At 35.3% G+C, this 22,237-nt stretch overlaps 1 protein-coding gene across 6 annotated transcripts in view; it reads right to left on the bottom strand.

Annotated features, from left to right (window-relative positions):
* Positions 1 to 22,237, bottom strand: part of SS18 (SS18 subunit of BAF chromatin remodeling complex) — a 76,028-nt gene that overhangs the window by 20,075 nt on the left and 33,716 nt on the right. For 4 of the 6 annotated variants that reach the window (XM_004311165.4, XM_004311166.4, XM_019930477.3 and 1 more), the window contains 4 exons: positions 18,604 to 18,757; positions 14,351 to 14,572; positions 1,816 to 1,983; positions 1,036 to 1,140 (listed from right to left, as the gene is read on the bottom strand). In XM_004311165.4, the coding sequence (XP_004311213.1) occupies positions 1,036 to 1,140; positions 1,816 to 1,983; positions 14,351 to 14,572; positions 18,604 to 18,757 (649 nt within the window). The remainder of the gene's footprint in view (positions 1 to 1,035; positions 1,141 to 1,815; positions 1,984 to 14,350; positions 14,573 to 18,603; positions 18,758 to 22,237) is intronic. The other 2 variants (XM_073790630.1, XM_019930478.3) reach the window with 1 other exon arrangement.

Below are 22,237 nucleotides of genomic sequence, written 5' to 3' on the forward strand. Positions count from 1 at the left end.
ATACACTGATAAAAAGTGGTGGACAAAATTATTTTTTAAATACATCAAATTATATCTTCGTGCTAGCTTACATTAGCTTCTAGTCAAATGGTCCCAACACTTTAGCTTGAAGTTCTTAGTTTGCCCAAGTTTTCTGTTAAGCAGTTTACCTTAAATACATCAAGGGAGCTTAATATAAATGAAGATTTTGGCAAGTCCTTCCAAACAAGAAAAATCTAACCACCTCTATATGATCAATTTTATTTGTTTGTATTATTTTTTCTTCAACATTGTATCATAAAGTTTTCAAACATACAGGAAAACAAAGAACTGTATGATGAAAGCCTGCTTGTGTGCTTGTGTTACTACTAAGCACAGTACATCTTTTACTGACCACTTTTTCACAAGCCACTTTCCCACTAAAAAATAAACATACCATTAAACTAAGTAACTAAAGTTAAAATCTGGTTTCCAAATGCCTTTCTATTCTACTAACTATATATATATATAAACAGCTATATTATGGATATGATTCAGTCTCTAAAATCTTTCTCAAGTGCAAATGCTAATGTATATAAACATAGTTCTGTTCTTTGAGACATATGCAACATTAACGAACATGATGAAATTTGGAAGAATACTCAAAACTATATTCTCTTCGTATTTATACAATGCATAAAAGTAAACCAGTGGGTGAACTTTACGGTATATGAATTACCTCAAAAAAGCTTTTATTTAAAAAAGTAAATCAGTAACACTTGCTTTGGTTCAAATGAACAATTCCAAATATAAAAGGATCCTCTTTTATATAAGAAAGGATTCCAATGACAGAACATGATTCCTGATGGTACTAATATGGAATAACCAAACAAAATATACTTTAAAATAGATTATAAACGAATGCTACCACTGATGCTTTAGATTACTGCAGTGTTTCTAAATTTGGAAGAAACACATTGTTAGTTTCTTCATTCTGATTAGAATGTTTTGAGTAGCTACCCACATTAATACTGGGCAGGGATAGAAAATGGGAAAGTTAACATTAGGAGAGATTACCATCAGGGTAATATTGCTGGTTCATGCCTTCTGGAGGACCTTGTCCACCATGACTGTACTGGTCCCCATAATAGTCTTCCTGGCCTGAGTACTGCTGTGGTGGGCCTGAAAAACCACAACCAGTCAAGATGTAAATAATTTGTTCTCCAGGTCATTCAAAGGCTTTCCGTCTAATCTGTTGTTATGAGAGATGATTTCTGTAGATTCCCCTCCCATGCTTTGGGGCATTTCAGATACTTTTGACTATTCGTATACACACACATACATAAACACACAGCAACACCACACACCACATTTCACAAAAATTAATGTTAAGACCATACATGCAATATCAAACAATACCAACTCAAAAAAACAAACATTAACTTCCTAAGAGATTCAAACTGGAAGAAAATTAATTTCCTTTTTATTTTGATATTAGAGCAGTTTGAAATAAATTAGGGTTTGTTTCTGATCATATATTTAGTAACTTCTCAAATTTAGTAACTTCTCAAAAATAAAACAGTATTTTCTGCTGTAAATTAGTAAGCTTTCGATATAAAATTTTGACGTAAACTTTTCCCAGAAAAGAATAAATAAAAGAAAGCTATAAACCAGGAAGTTCATATCCACTTTCTGTGACCCTCTGTACCTACTATACCCACTACCTTGTAAGAAAAATAATAAAATATGATTTTTAAAAATCAAGAAACAAAAAGCTCTGACTTTGCCTGTATGAAAAGTTCATTAAAATTTAAAGCCTTTCGACTACTGTTAAAAATTTTCCAAATGGAATCGTACCCTGTTGTGGTGGTCTATAGGGAGGAATCTGTCTCTGTGCCATCATATGATTGCCCTGGTTAACTTGACCCATCATTCCCATAGGTGGCTGCTGGCCTTGGTAATGCTGCCCACCTCCCTGCGGCATATTGTACTGTTGAGAAGGAGGCTGCTGGTGCATCATTGGACCTGAAAACAGACAAAACATTATGCACGTAATTTTTTGCATATAATTTTAACATCTTAAGAGAAATACAAAAATCTTTTATCATATAATCCCTAAACTATATAATTTATTGCAAGATAAACTGACTTCAAGTAATAAAAACAAATCTTTGAACTACAGTTCACACGCCTAAAATAATCTGCAAACAAGGGAAAACAAGTAATCCATGGTAGCTGATTTGAATTCCACTGGAGGAAAACTGTAACAATTTCTAAAAAAAGAGTGGATACAATATATAAACATCCTGAATGTATATATTTTTTTATTATGTACTATATAGTATTTATCTATGCAATCTTTCTAGGAAAGATAGAATCCTTATGCTACATAAGAACATATGCCAAAACAAAGTAAACCACAAAATCACACAGCAAATCAGTAGTCGAACTAACGGAAAGAAATCTAATTTCAGTGTATCCATTTTTTTTTTCCTTTTTCAATGCCCAGTCATTATATAATGATAGACAGGGAAACTACAAACACATTTATGAATATACTCCTTATATTGGTGGAATTTCATAAACAATTTTAAAACAAAAATCTAAGGGTCTTCTTTCCTTTTTCCAACTTTAAGATATATAAACTAAAAAGGTCTTCCTGAAATCAAGACTATACAATGCTTCTTAATAAGCTCTAACACACACATACACAATCAAAAACACCTAGGCAGAGAACTACAATAAGCCATAGACTTAGAAATCAGAACTATGCGGTTTCCAAAGTGAGTAATATCGAGGTAGCCCAACGACCACTGCTATAGTGTCACATTGGCAACAGTAAAAATATATCACATGATATAATGAACAATGGCCATAAAGTTCTGTGTTGTCATGTAAACATGTAAGCAGCTCTTCAGAGGTTCCCCAGGCTAAGTTATGGTATGGGGAGCTCATCATTCTACCATTATAACCATTACTATCTGAGAAGTATGTATGAGTCATCCCCCAGTTTACTGCCTAAAGAGCTACATACTCCCCGCCTTTACTGACTTGGGGAAAATTTAAGAAGAAAGTACAAAAGGCAAAGAACTAGAAAACTTTTACAGGCAAAACTGCCCAGATGAGCCAAAAGCTCATTATTTATATAAAAATTCAAAACAAAACATGCCCACCTCTTTAAATATGTTGCTGACCTACAATAGCAGCAACAATGTAAGCAGAAAGAACTCACTCTTCCAGTTTGAAGAACTGGTTATCTAAAGAAGTATTTTATCAGAGCTAACTCTTTTTCTCCTACTTGCCTTCTTCTGTTCTTCTACTTCTTTTCAAATTCCTTTTTCCTTCTAATTTTGTCATAAATATAAACCTTTCAAAGTTTACTCTGGGACTTTGTTTTTCAACAATAAACTCCTAATAGTAGGGATAAGGTGGCTCAGTGGAGAGTGGAGGGGAAGAGAACTTGATACAGAATGCACTTAACACTACCAGACATGCTTTCACATTTATTTAATGTAAATCACTAACAACTACCAAAGGTAAGGATACTAATTGTCAAGTTTTTAGCCAAAGAATCCAAAGATCAAGATCATATAAGCTAATAGATATCAACTGGGAATCAGGCATAACTCAAGTTTGACTTCAAAAGCACATTTATTCTACTGTTCTTCACTGCCTCTACTGAAGCTATAGCAAACTTAGTAGTTCAGAAACAAATTATGCAATTTAAAAAGTTCCAAAACACTAACTACTTTAACTGAGGTTACAATTTTTAAAATGTATTTTGTATATAATAAAGTACTGAATACTAGCATTCATAATATAGTAGGCAGCATGACTGGCCATTTATAGAATTCATTTTTAGTAAATGAAGGTTTTGCCTTGTCTTTCTTCTCCATCACTGATTAAAGACCTCTTGTCTTAACAGAAGATAACTATAAAATTAAAGCATATAATATGCACTGGAAGCAAAATTAAAAATAAAGGAGAAAGAAAGCAAAAACACAATAGCTGGGGGAAAATCCCAAAGGATACAATAACAACAAAATTCCAAGCTCTGCTGTAAAGGAGAAAAGTAATTCTAGTTTAAGCCCTAGATAGAAAAGACCATGCCACTTGTGCTTTATCTTTGGGGACTGTCAGCACTTCCAATCCCAAAGAGCTCAATTACCACCCTTCTTTTATTCTCTGTCACTTCTCTCCCTCTAAGGATCCCTGACATCATTCAAGATCAAGCCTAAAACGGCAGAGAATGGAGGAGGAGAGCACTGCTAAAACATGGTACTTTTCATCTTTTCCCTTGAAGCCTTATCCATTAAAAAAAATTTAGACTTCAATTCTGATTGTTTAGGAAGCATATTATTTTTCTTATGATAATGAAATATGCTACACTGGCAAATAAATGTATGTTATCTCTTGAGATACTAATGGAAATGAGAGAGCTAAATCTCAAAAGGTTACCCCCAAAATAAGTTCTAAAAATTTGTGCTACAAAGTGAAGATAATAAGTCTATTAAAATCATTTTCTACAAATAGTGACCTCACACATTACTGTATGCTTAAAGGTTACTCTTTATCTTTTACATAAATCATTCTGATGCTAAGATGAACTAGAAAGTGTGATACAAAGATCCTACTAATGTCTTAATTATAATATGCTTTTGTAAAAGTGTTTTAAAAGGACATGTAACAAATGTACATCACCACATTATTTCTTTCCATTTTGAGTTTCACACCCTAACAGATATTCTATGGAAACAATGTCCTATATCTTAAACAGATGTAAAATATTCCCAAATCACCGTATTTTACATTATTGGAATTCTTTGCTCCAATGAGACAGTTAATACTTAGTTTTGTCTCAAGTTACTTGTTCAAAAAGATAACAATAAGCTTTGCACAGCAACAGAGACCCAAAGCAGCCAAAACTGAACTAAAATAAATTAATTAAAAAAATAAGCTTCAAATAATCTGTGAAGAATTTAGAACTATATAATTTTTAAAATTCTATATACATATAATATATACATACATGCATATATATTCATATCTTGAGATGCAAACCAATACACTAAAACTCTGTAAATCATACCATTAATCTATGAATTATTTTAAGTAAAGGTTAAAAATGACAGCTAACAGTTAATGAGCACTTATTATGGGCCAGGCATTAAGCTAAGAGCTTTTTTTTTCTTGTTGCAGGCTTCAGTAGTTATGGCACATGGGCTCAGTAGTTGTGGCGCACGGGCTTAGTTGCTACGCAGCATGTGGGATTTTCCCGGACCAGGGCTCGAACCCATGTCCCCTGCGTTGGCAGGCGGATTCTTAACCACTGTGCCACCAGGGAAGCCCAAGCTAAGAGCTTTAAGTCTATTATTTATCCTCCTCGAACCCTATGAAACATGTAGTATTGTTATCAACTTCATTTTACAAGTAAGAAAACTTAAGGCATACAAGCATTAAGAACCTTACCTAAAGTTGCATAGCTAGGAAATGGTGGTGAGAACTCTAAAGCCATGCTCTTAACCATTATGTGTACCTCTTCTTCGAAGTCAAATCATACTTCTCCCATGTAATATCTCCCAGGAAAACAGTTCTATGTAACATCATCACTCTAATAATAAAATCCTAGAATACAAGAAGTTTCTTCACTTCATCTATTATCTCTGTTATAGTGACCACGAAACCGCGTAGATAATACCTACTCCAAGCCTATTTTCTTGTTCATGTTTCATCATCTACTGCTCACATTTTACTACTTGTTCCTTAACCATTCAGTCTCAAACTAAACCACTTACAGCTTTCATTTGAATGTATTACTAATGGTTTATTTGCAAGAAAAAAAATCCCTGTATTCCAGTAAATTCAATTAGCTCACCCACCTATTAAATAGCCACTTAAAGCGAACAGGATTCTTTACTTACCAAAAACGTACATCTGTCCTCATCAAGAGTTTCAAGCAGTTCATAATAAGACATTTAGATATAACACCAAGGATAAAAGAACATGAGCCAAGTAACTAAGAAAATCCCAGCAGCTTAGTAAAGTCACTGTTACCTAGTACAAACTTAGCTGAATTTCCTAGAAACCAATGAAGAAATAGAACCATGATAGATTTTATCTAGTAAAAAGAACAGTTCATTAAGAGATACAAACTTTTTATAACATGAAGTTTTTAGCGAAATCTCATGAAAGTATTAAAAAGTACTGAAACATAATAGTATCAATCAATAACTTCTGTTATTGTTAGTTTCTTCAGTAGCACAGACAATCCTTACATGTACTTCCTTACAGTAATTATTTCTTAAGGCTGTGGTTTTCAATTGTGGGTGATTTTGTCTCCAGGGTACATTCAGTAAAGTTTGGAGCCATTTTTGGTCGTCGCAACTGGTGTGGGGGGTTGCTACTGTCACCTAGTGGGTACAGGACAGAAATACTGCTAAATATCTCACAATGCACAGGACAGGCCCCAACAACAAAGAATTATGCAGCTCAAAATGTCAATAGTGCTGAGTTAAGAAGTCCTGGATTCTCAAGGGCATAATTCTAAATCACAGGCATCTCTACAAACTAGTCTGAGAATTAGATTATGTATTCAGTTTTCTGGTGATTGAAAATTGGAAAAGGGATGTGTTGTGGCTTAATAAATCCAGCAAAGTAAAAAGCTAGGCAATCTCTTAGCCAACTTCTCTTAATAGGTTCAACTATACTATACAATATTAATTCGAAAACAAAGTCACTGTTAAACATCTATTGTAGAATGAAAGGCATTCCAGAAGCTCTAGATTTATGGGACACAAGTGACAATCTGTTGTGAAAGTAAGGTCCTATCTTGTCCAAGTAGAAAGCCATGGAGATGGGCTATATTAGAACATATAGCTTTGTGTCACTTAGCATGAAAGCTGAAAAGTTATGAACCATCAGGTACAGAAGAAATGATCCTGCCTAGAAAAAACTTCTGAGGGAATGGACTGTAAGTAAGTATGAACTTGGAATGTTTGTAAAACGTAATTTCTAAAATTTACCCCCAGAGACTCTGATTTAGCAGGTATGGGGTGGAGCAGACAAATCTTGTTTTAACAACTACCCTAGACGATTCTGATCCCGGTAGTCTTAGGATCACACGTTGAGACAGAGGTGTAATGGAAAAAAAGTAACCAATTGTCCCCTTTTACCATAAAAGCAACCAGATTATAGTTCATGCAAAATGGTTAAACTGGATTAGAACTGCATCCCATAAGGGCACCTAGGATGTTAGCTATAAAATGAATCCCAAGGAGTAAATGTTACAAATACATCAAAACCCAGTGAATGATACACTTAAGATTGGTGCACTTCATTGCATGTAAATATTACCTAAAGAAAAAACTATTAAAAGAAAAAAGAAAAAATTTTAAACGTTGAGCTCTAATGATATGCAGACTAAAGTATTCATGGGTAAAGTGTACTAACATCTGCAAGTTACCCTGAAATGCATTCTGAAAAAGAATAAAGCTAAAGCTTTATTAAAGAATTATTAAATTATTAAAGAATAAAGCTAAAGCTTTATTAAAGCTTTACCTAAAGCTCCTGATGCTATTAATGGATGAGTAGATGGATGGACAGATAGTTAAAAAATAATTCAACTAGAAAACGGGCAAAAGACATGAAGAGACATTTCACTGAAGAGGATATAGAGATGGCAAATAAGCACATGAAAAGATGTCCAGTAACAGTAGCCATTGGGGAGATGCAAATTAGGACCACAATGAGATGTAGTCTACTACACATTTTTAGAACAGCTAAGATAAAAAAGAAAAAAACTGACAATACCAAATGCTGGCAAGGACTTGGAAAAAGCAGATCTCTCACACATTGCTGGTGGGATGGTAAAATGGTAGTTACTTTGGTGATCACTTCGGCAGTTTCTAAAGAAACTGAATATATAACTTATCATATGACCCAGCAATAGCACTCCTGGTTATTTATCCCAGAAAAATGAAAACTAATGTCCAAACAAAAACATTATCATGTACACGACTGTTCAGAGCATCTTTATTTGTAAAAGCCAAAAACTAGAAACTGAAATGTCCCTCAACAGATGAATGGTTAAACAAACTGTGGTACAGCCATAACATGGAATACTACTCCGCAACAAAAAGGAATGAACAACTGATACATGCAACAAGTTGAATAAATATTAATCATGCTGAGTAAAAAAAGCCAATCTCAAAAGGCTGCACACTGCATGATACCATTTATGTAGCATTCTGAAAATGACAAAATAATAGAAATGGAGAGAAGAGCAACAGTGGTTGCCAGGGCTTAAAGATGATTGAAAGGAGGATACACAGGATCTCTCTATATTACCTCTGCAACTTCCTGTAAACCTACAATTATTTCAAAATAAAAAATGAGTCATAATGAAACTAAGTTTATAATCTGTTGAATAGAAATTCATCTGGATTCTGCCTCCCAAACCTGAAAGGTTTTGGTATAACTGACAATCATCTGTTTTCTCTGACAGTACCTGACAGGTTCCTTCTTTGGTTCATTCATGGAATGACAGCCAATGGATGACAATACAACAGACAAGGATGCTAGTTTTCTAATTTGTTACAGCAGCAGGAAATCTAGCTAATCTATCAGTTAACAAATAGGATAAAATAGTGAACAAAAACATGACACAGTTCCTGAATTCATAGAACTTAAAGAGTCTAGGGAAAAATAATTAAACAGATATTTACAAATAATTATGTAATTACAGGTACTCAAACTGTTGCTACAAAGAGCCTAAGTACAGGTTACTTACTATCCATAAGTGGACTGTACCCTGTCTGTGGAGTAATTTAAAACTTATAGTGCAAGATTATATAGGTGATTTTATTTTATGCTCTATGCTTTTCCTTCTTTTCCAAATTTTTCATATTAAATATTTTATAACCAGAAAAATGTCATCAGTGGGGGAAAGATTACAATCTTGAAAAACCCATCCAATATAGGAATAATGATCAAATGTTTAAACAAAGCATCTAGTCTGAACTACAATGTAATGGTTGTATATACCTGAACTGTAACAAAAAGAAACTTGCAATATTACCAATGTTGATTTACCAATTTTTTTTTTTTTCCTCCGTACACGGGCCTCTCACTGTTGTGGCCTCTCTAGTTGTGGAGCACAGGCTCCGGACGCGCAGGCTCAGTGGCCATGGCTCACGGGTCCAGCCGCTCCAGGGCATGTGGGATCTTCCCGGACCGGGGCACGAACCCACATCCCCTGCATCGGCAGGCGGACTCTCAACCACTGCGCCACCAGGGAAGCCCAATTTACCAATTTTTACAGTGAAGAAAGATGAGCGTATGCACAGTTCTCACTCACTCAAATCCACTATGGAGGTACACATGATATTTCTATGGAATAAAATGTTTGAAATAATTCTTTCATTTGTAGATATTCTATGTTGTACTTGAAATTCAGTATATCATCACAGTGCTTTTTTATGTTGAAGATTTACTAAATTTATTAAACTGAGGATTCCTAAAGCTCCTGAACCTGGTTGGCGGGAGCTTTGAATCATGCCCAGAGGGACCAGAGACTGGAGACTGAGATAGACACCATGAGCAATCAATCAATCAATCAATCAATCAGATCTACATAATGGAGCCCCAATATAAACTCTGAACATTGATGGAGGTTCGGGTGAATTCCCCTGGTTACCAATACTCTGTGTGTCACACGCTGGACCAGGAGAGCAAAGCATCCTGACTGCATGAGGAAAGAAATTCTGCATTCATACGTCTTCTGGATTCTTCCCCTGGCTGACGTTAATCTGTATCCTTTCACTGTAATAAATCATAACTCTAAGTATAACAACTTTTAGTGAGTTCTGTGAGCCTTTCCAACAAATCACTGAACTTGAGAGTAGTTTTGGGAACCCTAGACTTGTAACTGGTGTCAGATATGAAGCCAACCTTGGGGACTGTTCCCGGTAACTCTGCAGTGGGCTAGGCTCTGAGGTGACAGAAGTCTTGGGGACTTTGACCTCAAACTCCTCCCAGCAGCTCAAATACATTGCTCCTGCAATTGTTCCTTTCCTCACTCTCTTGCAGCATCAATTCCCCTCTCTCCAATGGATCATTCCTATCAGTATACAAACATGATTTAGTATCTTCCCATCTTTAGTTCAAAAAGATGCTAGCTCCAAACTGTCATGATGTAACTGCTGATTCGGAGCTAGCATCTTTTCTATAGCTTGGCAAATTGGCATATTCCTTTTTAAGTATAGACCAACTTCCAGGGCTTCCCTGGTGGCGCAGTAGTTCAGAACCCACCTGCCAATGCAAGGGACAAGGGTTCGATCCCTGGTCCCGGAAGATCCCACATGCTGCAGAACATCTAAGCCCATGCACCACAACTACTGAGCCTGCGACTAGAGCCTGTGAGTCACAACTACTGAGCCCACGTGCTGCAACTACTGAAGGCCACGTGCCTAGAGCCTGTGCTCCATAACCAGAGAAGCCACCACAATGAGAAGCCTGTGCACCACAACGAAGAGTAGTCCCTGCCCGCTGCAACTAGAAAAAGCCCGCGTGCAGCAACGAAGACCCAATGCAGCCAAAAATAAATAAATTTTTAAAAAAGAGTGCAGCTCAACTTCCAACGTTTTATCCTTTGCGCTTTCAATGTTATGAAATGTCTCCAAGACTTTCCTTAATACAAAATATTTTGCTAGTCTCGCTTTCTCTGGGACATCTTCGTTCTTTCATCACAGCCAGTTTCCTCATTTACATCAGCAAGTTCACCTTCACTGAGGACCTGCAATGCAGATCTAGAGTCTCTCAAATGGCAGCAGTGTCAACATTCCCAAGGTCAGCAATTCCTTCTCTAATTCTACTTACAAAGGACTTGGATTTATTTCCCGCAGTATTACTTTTCATTTCTTTGTTAGACTTTTACCTTTGCTGGCCAAGGCCCTCTTTGAATTATCTATTTTTATAAAATAACATGTATCTCTGGGAGCCAAGGAAGCAACACAACTCCATGCTTTGCTGTTATGTGCATAACTAATGGATGCACAGTGATCAATCACTGACAGAATCTGAAAGTGACGTGAATGGTCATCGATCATGACAATCATAAATACAGTGATTTGTGGACTGAGGAGACAGCAGCCAAGTTTGTGCTTTATGCAACTCCTCACAGTTAATACACCATGGTAAGTGAACTCTGAACCATGTTGTTCGACAACAGGTGTTATTTAACTAAATTGTGGTAACAGAAGTTCATGCATATCAGAACTTTGCAACAGCAGGCCTGCCTGTATTTCCAAAGGATGTGTTTCCTCATGCACGGAATGAGGATAATAACAGTAGCTACTAACCCAAAGATGTGTACAGCTCTGATCAGATAATAAACCACTGTATAATAAGAGTAAATATAACAATCCTGGCTATGGTAATACATACTTTTTGCCCTTCATATTTACAATAATAAAGGTACTGAAAGAAAACTTTCCCACTACTCTAATGCCAAGCCTCTAGATCCGATCATTATCACTTGCAACTTATTAGCTAAATGAATCAAAACTTTCTTAATACTACTCAAACAAAATTAAAGCCAGAAATAAATTAGATCTTATGGTTAAAAAAGACAATAGCCAATAAACTGATCTTGAGTTTTTATTACAAAAAAAAAAACTACCTTGTTTATTCTAACTGATTTTATGTAAACAATACAATTACCGAATTAGGATTTTTAAATGCTATCATCTCACTTAATCTTACTTAAAGAAATTGAGTGAGTGAGTCAAAGATCCCACACACGGTAATCTATGGGGCCAAGACTTGGATCCAAGTCTGAAGAATTATATACCATACCCGGAACTTGTGAAATACATGCTTTAACACAAATATAACACTTTGTGAAAATCCTTATATTTGAATATGGAATAAGTAAGTAAAATGATGTTAAATGTGGAAAGCGATAATCACTAATGCCTGGGAATGAAAACTGCTGATTCTACCAAATGCTATCTGTTGGTCCAGAAAGCCTTACTATTCCAATTTGACTTTTAAAGAAACATCTTTAAGGCACTAACTCTGTCTTTCCGGGTTATCATATAACATCTGGTTTCAGTTCCTATTCACTGAAGAGACAGATTTGTATGCCTACCCTCAGGTTTTGTTCTAGGCACCAGAACAAAACAGTGTGAACAAAAGAGGCAAACTTCTCCCTTTCTGGAGCTTTCTGAATTCCAGTGGAGCTTACGCTCTCTCTCCATGAGTGAGTAGATCCAATACGTAAGAAGACAGTGATTCACTCTGAACACAGGTCTTACTCCTAAAGTTCAAAGTGATGGTCACTGAACTTTATCTGGATAACAGTGAGAATAACATGGAAAGTTTGTTGGATTGACTATTTACAATATTTTCCTAGCAATTTAAGAAAGAAATTAACATTAAAAACTTGTTAAACCTTTCACCTAAAAGCAGTAGTCCTCATAAGAAAACTTAGAGGGAAATATTCTGCTAAAATAATAAACCTAAATGCTGAATTAAAAAATATTTCAGTTTTCTCAATTCACAGATATGTATAAAACCACAACTAAAAAAAATAAATAAAACTACAACTAAAAGTAGGCACCTATTACAATGCCACTGTCATCTAAACTCATTTTTCTTTTAAAGCTAAAAAAATAGTAACTTGAAATTTGTATAATGACCATGAACATAGTAATATATAATCAGTAAATTTAATAGGGCCAACTTTTTGAGCAGCTTTTTGAAATGATATGTTTTGTGTGGTAGGTCTACATGTTTTTATTATATTAGCCTTTGTATTAATGTTTTTTTTAATTTTTCACATAGGGAATACAGTCAATAATATTTAACAATTTTGTTCAATGACAGTTGGTAACTAGACTTATCGTGGTGATCATTTCATAATGTGTGAAAATATCGAATCATGATGTTGTACACCTGAAACTAATATTGTATGTTAATTATAACTCAATAAAAGAAAAATAATTTTAGTTAAAAAAAATAGAAAGACTATTTGGTCCCTATGTTTTGAACAAAAAATTCCTATAAACACTTCAAGTCCTTTCTCCAAAAACAGTTAACTATTTTCTACATACACACTGCTGCATGCATTATTTTTTCTTCTTCAGATCTTATAATGTCATATCAAACCATGCTGCAGCAACATCATTTTTGCGCACATCCTACCTTTCCTTAACTATAGTTTCTAAGAAGTGTACCATAACTACGGTGGTTGCTGTAAAGAATCACTATCAATTTTTCTGCTTTTTCCTGGTAACCAAACTGTACAGAGAAACATCTGAACCCCCTTCTGATCTAGCACTGACTGGATCTTGCTGTTGTTTTGAACCTTTAATTGATAGAATAAAAAAAAAAAAATACTCCACCATGGGCACTGAACAACTTTTGCGGGGAAAAATGGAGCAAGTGCCAGTTTTGTGAAGCTGCATCCATTGACAATTTGTTCTATTACCTCCCTTTGTTTCCGGTGTATTTTATCTAAATTACAGAAAATATCTTTATTAATATTTTAAAATTACAATATATTATTTCATCAAAAATCATGATCAACAGATTAACTTCCTTTTTCTGGGTGTACTCTGGTGATGTGTTTTTCATAAGCAAAATCTAGAAAATTTTATTCCAAATACATTTAATTCTATCTTAGACTCTTAACCTCACTGCATTTAGTAACTGAAATAGCTTTAGGCTGGCAACAGGCCAAATGTTTTCCCAGGCAATTAGCAGAACAGAGCGCCACTTACTGGTTTTTAGTTATTATTCACAAGAATACTTAAAAGAGAAACATGATAACAATTTCATTCTCTGAGGCTGGTAATAAACTTTAATAGACTTCACACCACTCTAAGAATATAAGAATACAGCAGCACCTCCACTGAACATTCTAATAACAAATTATGTTAAAATTACCTTTAATGCTGAAACACAGCATCAGAAAATATTAAATCAAGGGAAATTCATAGAAATTAATATATTCTTCACAAGTAAAATGAACCACAGATGTTTTTTAAGGAGTGTACTTACAAAGATAAAATTGTATTTTCTCAGTTTTCTAGCTCTAACCAAATGTTTGGTTATTCATTGATTAGCTTAAAAATCCAAAAATATAAAATCTCAAACTGTCCAAAGACATAAAAATAAGCTTAAAAAGCTAAATTGAGCATTTTAATTTCTAAATGTAAAAGGAAAAAATTATTTTAAGTTGGTTTCGAACTTGATGTTCCTTTTCTATGGGTATTATTGTTCCTCACTTCAAACTTGTAATTTTGCAAATCAGCTAACATTTTGAAAAAACTGTTCGATTTTCGAAGGCTAATGGAGCATCCTAGTCAAAAATTTTATAAAGCTTACTTACCTTGGTTTGGTTGAATATTCATATTTGGTCTGGGGCCATAGTTTCCCATTGGCTGCCCTTGACTCATGGTCATCTGGTTCTGTACCGGCATGCTCTGGGACGATGGCACGGAATGGCTGTAACCTCCCATGGACCCGTGGCTACTTGAAGGCATATTCATGGAACTGTTTGTCATATTGAGTTGATTGGGCCCAGGTCCCTGCATAGGCATATGGTTAGGCCCTTTGAAGAAAAGTGATCAGAACCAAAATATGAAAGTTAAACAGATGACCTATACAAAAGTACCTTAAAAAGCTTATTTATTTTTTTGCATTAATGTAACAAGAACACAAACAATAACTTGAGTATTTAATCAATAGCAAACAAAGTAAATGCTTTACATGAATGATAGCAAATACTGTGAGGTAGACATTATTATCGTTTTACAGATTAAGAAACTGTTGCTTTTGAAAAGCCAGGAACATCCTGGAAAAAAAAAAAAAGAGTAATGAAGGAGGACTTGCTTTGTAAGAGACCAAAACATATAAAGCTGAATTAAAAATATGTAGTATTAACACATAAATGCAGATCAATAAACCTAGAGCACAGTCTGAAAGTGACCAAAATGCATAATTTGGTAAATAACAATGGCGCTGACGTTAAGTATCAATGAGCAAAAGAAAAGATAATTCAATAAATGATGTTTAACAACTGAGTAGATAATCTGGAAAAATACAGGTTGGGTCCCTACCACATTCCTTCTACCAAAACTAAGTCCAGATGAATAAAAAAATTAAACATTAAAAAAGAAGAAAAAGCAAAGAAATCATAACAGAGTATTGCAAAACAGAGAATTTTAAAAATAATCTTGGACTGTAAGGGCCTTTTTAAGTATGCCAAAAAACCCAGAACCATGAAAGATTTATAAAGTAGAGTACATAAAAATAAAACATTTGCATATGACCAACAAAACAAAATTAAGTAATAAAAAGATAAACTGGGAAAAAATTATTTACAAGAAATATCACAGACCAAACTACTTACTTAACATATAAAGCAAGTAAAAGACCACCAGCAGTAAAGGGCCAAGTATATGAATGATCACTTCACAAGAAAACTACAAAAGGGGTCATAAAACATGAGAAAATTGCTTGCTTTATTTAATATAATAAAAAGGCAAATTAAAACTATGAGATCCATTTTTCACCTATTAGATTTACAAAGATCAAAAGTTTTGTTCCAATTATATTATGAAGAAGCACTTTCATACTTTGTTGAGAGAATATAAATGTATAAATAAATCTACTATAAATTGGTCTACTATTTTTATGTAGACCAATATGGTAATAACTACCATATTTTTAAAATACATATACCTTTAGGGCTTCCCTGGTGGCGCAGTGCAGGGGAAGTGGTGCTAATGCAGGGGACACGGGTTTGAGCCCTGGTCCAGGAAGATCCCACATGCCTCGGAGCAACTAAGCCCATGCACCATAACTACTGAGCCTGCATGCCACAACTACTGAGCCCGCGTGTCACAACTACTGAAGCCCGCGCGCCTAAAGCCCATGCTCCGCAACAAGAGAAGCCACCACAATGAGAAGCCCTCACACACCGAAACGAAGAGTAGCCCCCTGAAACTAAAGAAAGCCTGCATGCAGCAACAAGGACCCAGCGCAGCCATAAATGAATGAATGAATGAATGAATGAATGAATAAAAATAAAATGCATGTACCTTTAACCTAGCAATTTCAGTTCTAGGAACTTATCCTATAAATATACAAGTTTTTGTGTGTGTACGTATATGGATGCAAAATTTTTAGTTTATCTGTTTACTTATTTATTTATATTTTACAGGCATAGTCACAAGAGCATAATTTTTAACACCAAAAGACTAGAAATAACCTATATTTCTATCAGAAGGGAACTGTCCAAGTAAATTAAGAGGCATCCATCAAAAAGAATGTAATGCAGTCATCAAAAGGAATGAGGCAGCTCTTTATATACCGAGTGGTCTCCAAAATATATGTTTATATACTCATGGTCTCCAAGAGAAACCTTTAAGAGGTAAAAAAATGATATCTAGTAATATCTACTATATGCTACCATTTGTGTTTTTAAAAAAAGAATAAGAAGAAAGAAAATAGAATGTATACATGCACATGCATATGTTTTTCAAGGATAACTGGGTACCAATGCCTGTCTGGAACAAAGAGTCTGGGTAGGTAGGTAGGGGCTGTATGCGCCTTTTTGTACCTTTTTTATTTTGGTGCCATAGATACATATTATCTATTTTTTCTAATCAATTAATTTTTTTTAAAAGGAACCTAAGACTAAGAGGATATACGAACAAATCAAACAGCATATAAGAAGCACTACAACTTACATTATAAAATAAAATATTAAAAACAAAACTAAAATCGGACATTAAAAGCCTAGCTACAAATTTGTGTGCATAAAAAGGTTGGCTAAATACTATACAAAACTTATTAAATAAAGACAATATAAGTAACTGGACTTCCAATTTCTCCTACACCTAACTGTAAACTCTCTAACTATAAATTGTTTTAGAAGCTCTATGGTATTCTGGACAATCTAGGTCATAAGTGGTTGAAAATCTCTGGCTCATAAAGAGTATATCTTACTCCAGACAGCCTTACACAAAAACGAAAATGTCACGTTAACAATAATTATATTGCTGCTGCTTGCTTCCTCAGCCTTAGGCTTGAATGTTATCTGGAGAACTTGAGTCAAAATCCTAATTAAAGATACCACCGGGCTTCCCTGGTGGCGCAGTGGTTGGCAGTCCGCCTGCCAATGCAGGGGACATGGGTTCGTGCCCTGGTCTGGGAAGATCCCACATGCCGCGGAGCGGCTGGGCCCATGAGCCATGGCCGCTGAGCTTGCACGTCCAGAGCCTGTGCTCCGCAACGGGAGAGGCCACAACAGTGAGAGGCCCATGTACCGCAAAAAAAAAAAAAAAAATGTACCACCATAAAAAGTCACAAAACTCCTCTAACATGCTAACCTGCATTAGCACTACCCCACCAGTTTTAAAAACAATGTGTCCTAATGAGCTAGATGTGGATTAAGCAAGAAGCTTGCTTCTGACCACAACCAGACAAGTAGTTACCTCTTTATTCCTACCTCCACATGGTAGAGGGCCACTGGGCCATGACCGTGGAAGCCTTGGCAGGAAAGAGAAGGTTGCCACCAAGACACCACAGCCCTCCTACATGACCCATCACACATCAATCTCCTATAAGCCAGGCTATCTGGCCTCTTTTGCTCTGTGCTCTCTTTTGCTTCATTTTTTACACCCATAGTCCCTGGACACCAATGCTACCAACCAACATAATCAGTTAAGACAACACTATCCTAAGGATGCTAATATTACTAATTTAAAAAATAAATTGCTCTGTTATTTTAATTTACTCTCTTTATTGCTATTTGTTTAATACTTTCTTTTTGTTAATGAAAACAACCTTTGTCTTTAGAAAGTAAAAATATGAATTATAGGTATGGGTGTGACTGATGTTACAAAAACAAAATAGTTTAAAGATACTGATACTTTTCAGATTAAAAATTCAAACCAGCAAAAGGTAACTAAATAAGCATCCAATGGTCTCAAGGATATTTTAAGCGGCTCTAAACTTAAAATGGATAAATAGTAAATGGTTCATTATATAAGAAACCTGACACTTTTCAGCTTTTAATTTTGCTTCAATATCAATTTCCATATTTCTACTATACTATAAACATATGTATTCATAAAAATGCATACTCAGTTTCAAAAGACCAATGAGGAAATACTAAATACATGAGCACTTTAGAGCCTGTTTTGTTTTTTCTCCCCATGTGTCTTTTCCAGCAATACTGTTTCTGAGACCAATAAATTTTTAAGTAAATACAAAACTCAGAGAAATGTTACACATTTTTATAAACAGATCTTAATTCTTAAGCCATGGCACAATGCCTTTTTTCCCCCAAAAGCTTCTAAAGCCAGCTGTATTGCATAGTTTCAGACAGACTAAATTTAGCCAGTTCTGTTCATCAGAGGAATGCTGTGTGTCAGCTACATCAAAGCCCAAGGGCAGCCTGATAAACACTGAATACAGGTCACGTAGCTCTGTAGCTAACAAACTCTAAGAGAGCTTGGACTCGGGGGCATTCAAAGCAGTTTTGTCATCAACAATCTAGTATCCCTTGAGCCCCCACGTCGTTTCAGTTGCTAAGCAACTCCGGTGTTAATGTCTTAGAGGAGAAAAACTTACCAGGCATCTGGCCGTTCATCTGGTTCTGCATGTGTGGTGCAGGAGGACCCCCAGCTACCATTCCATCTGAAGGCATGTTGTGTGAGCGTGGAGGTGGGGGAGGGCCGCTCTGATTCATCCCTCCAGGACCCATAGGCATATTCTGTGTGGGTGGCTGAAAGAAGACAGTTTAGTAAAATAAGAAAAACAGTCAGACTAATATACTAAAGATGCATATGGTATAACAGTTGCCTATACTATTCAGTTGAATAGGGACAAAAACACAAATGCATTTCAACTTATTCTAATGCATTTTAATCATGGACTTAACAACATCATATTTAATATGCTTCACAAGATTCAAAAGACTTCACAAGATTGTTAGCATGAATATATCATCCGACCACCTTAGACCAAAAGAACACCATGATTCAAGTATATTCTACTTTACAGTGAAAGTTAAAAATTATAACATTCTATAAAAAGATAGATTATAACATTCTATAAAAAGAATTCTTATTTATTTATGTATAAGGATTTCTAATGTGCCCACTATTGTTGTTATTTAAATTATGTTTTAAAAATTAAGTCTCCTTTCATTATTAATATATTTGGATATATTTACTATTAATGATGAATTTTACCTGAAAAGATATAGTAACAAAAGACTAAGGACCAGAAGCTTCAAAATGTGATATATTTTATACTGTTTGAGGAGGGGGACTGGTTTTGGAGGGGAAATGTTTTAAACCACAAAGACTCAGCTCAGCCCAACATTTTTGTGCCGACTACTCCTATGGATTGGAAACATTACTGATGGCCTCCAAGGGTACAGAGACAGCTGCCTCAAAAGGATGCCTTTGGCAAATTTCCTAATGAAAGTGTGAAAAAAATCACTGACTAACCTTGAGAGTTCACAAAAGGGCGAAAGGAAAAACACAGATACAAGGTGCTCTATAACACCTGGCTCCCTTCTTGGGAATATTTGGGTAGAGAAAGCACATAGTTTCTTTCCAAACCCCAGTTTTTTAATCCTACAAGAGGATAGGGAAGTATTGTTCTTTACAAATCTATTTCTGCCTTCTTTCTCTACTTATGTTTTAAACGTAATGTCCATTCCTAGAACTTCAGTCATTCTCTTCCGCCCATATGTTTACTGTGTCTGTACCACCCAGATTTTGCGAACACAATCCTCCCTGGCATACTTACCAGATATACATTGTTCTTTAGACATCACAGTAAACACTCAAATCTCCAACTACCTAATAACCACTAACATTTACAAAATTAACCAAGTACTACTCTAATAGCACTCGTTCCAAATTCATAATCTTAATTTCTTCACTACTAAATCCAATCCAATAATTGCTCATTAAATATTTTCTCTTCAATTCTTATCTTAAATTCTTCATCCAATTCGTATTCTTTAAACACTTTGTTCCATTTTCAAAAAACTTACTAAATATCAACTTAGTGTCACATATCTCACTTTAAATCATCCTTTACCATCCTTCAGTATGGCTGACTTGGCCCTCTTGCTTGAAAATAAAATTCCTTTCTCCTATATCCTTGTCCAGATTTTCTCTTGAAAATTCATGCTCTCACTCTCAATAGGTATCAGTTTTTCATTTTCTTGTGATTCAATTCATGAAACATCAATATGCGTGGTTCCCATCATAACAGACTAGCTTGTACCAAACCAACCCTCTTGCTAATAAAAGTTATAAAATCTAGACAAATGTAGAAACCATCTGAAGGCACTGAAGAGTAATGTACACAGAGAGGAACAAGAGGGGGCTACAACTCTTTAAAGAAGGGAAAAATAGAAAATCAGCCCCATAATCAACTTGGCTTTTCCTTTACTTTGCTGTATAACAGGAAAATAGAGTCCAAGTAGAAAGTGGCAGTCCTACTAGACTGAGAGAAGAGAGAATTTTTGGCTAACAGAGAGCTGGAAATTAAAGAACCAAGTTCCAGAGAGGAAGAAACACAAAGAGGGGTAAATTCAAGAAAACTAGCAGAAAACAGCAGTTCGGAAGCAAAAGAGCTGAAAAGAGATTTCAGCTTCTGCCCAGTTCGAGGGAGACAAAGATTGGAGTGTAGGCCCCACCAAATCAGAAGGGCCTTCAAAACCAATTCAGTCTCTCTGTTGAGACTTCAAAAAAGCCTCTCCTTGGACTAAGGTAAAAATTGAAACAGATCAGCCCTAACAAGTCAATAAGTCCTCAATTAAAAGTTACAAGGCATTCTAAAAAAAATAAGAATAAATGGCCAACACCCATTAGGATGGCTATAATAATTAAAAAAAAAAACTACAGAAAGTAACATGTGTTGGCAAGAATGCAGAGAAAATCTCTTGTACATGCTGATGGGATTGTAAAAGGGTGCAACTATTGTGGAGAACACTTTAGCAGTTTCTCAAAGAGTTAAACAGAGGTACCATATGACCTAGCAATTCCACTCCTGGTATAGACCCAAGAGAACTGAAGACGTACATTCACACAAAACTTATACGTGAATGTTCACAGCAGCGCTATTCATAATAGCCAGACGGTAGAAAAAAACCTAAATGTCCTTCAGCTGATGAATTGATAAACAAAATGTGGTAAATATCCACACAATGGAATATTATTCAGCCACAAAATGGACTGAAGTAGTGATACACGCTACAACATGGATAAATCTTGAAAACACTACGCTAAGTGAAGAAGTCAGACTCAAAAGGCCATACATTGTATGATTCCATTTCTATCAACTGTCCAGAATAGACAAAGCCGGAGACAGAAAGTAGACTGATCAGTCTTTGCCAGGGGACGGGCAGAGGGGAGAATTGAGGTTGACTGTCACTGGTCATGAGTTTTCTTCTTTGGGGTGATGGTGTCCTAGAATAAGATAACGGTGATGGCTGCACAGCACTATGAATATACTAACACCCACTGAATTGTATACAGGGATTCCTCATTTTATTGTGCTTCACAGATACCATGTTTTTCTACAAATCAGAGGTCTGGGGCAACCCTGTGTGGAACAAGTGGATCGGCACCATTTTTCCAACAGCATCTGCTCATTTCGTGTCTTTGTGTCACATTTTGATAATTTTCACAATACTTCAAACTTTTTCATGATTATTATATATGTTATGGTGGTCTGTGAGCAGTGCCCTTTAATGTTACTATTGCAAAAAGATTATCACTCACTGAAGGTTCAGATTATGGTTAGCATTTTTTAGCAATAAAATATTTTTTAATTAAGGTATGTACATTGATTTTTAGACACAGTGCTACTGCATACTTCATAGGCTACAGTACAGTCTAAACGTAACTTTTATATGCTCTGGGAAACTAAAAAATTTCTGTAACTAGCTTTATTGCAATATTCATTGTACTGTGGTGGTCTGGAACTGAATCCACAATATCTCTGAGGGGTGCCTGTATTTTTAAAGGTTAAAATGATGAACCTCATGTTATGTGAATTTCATCTCCATTAAAAAAAAAAGAGTAGATGGACAACAAATAGAAATAATAGAAAACAGGAGAAGACACATAGGTCATTCACATTTTAGAGTTATCTGAGAGACTTTAAAAATGACTGATATATTCAAGGAAAAAAACAAACAGGACAAATGGAGAATTTCAGCAAAGCCTAGAATTCTTAA

Source organism: Tursiops truncatus, chromosome 13, assembly GCF_011762595.2.
Source record: "Tursiops truncatus isolate mTurTru1 chromosome 13, mTurTru1.mat.Y, whole genome shotgun sequence".
NCBI classification, from domain to species: Eukaryota; Metazoa; Chordata; class Mammalia; order Artiodactyla; family Delphinidae; genus Tursiops; species Tursiops truncatus.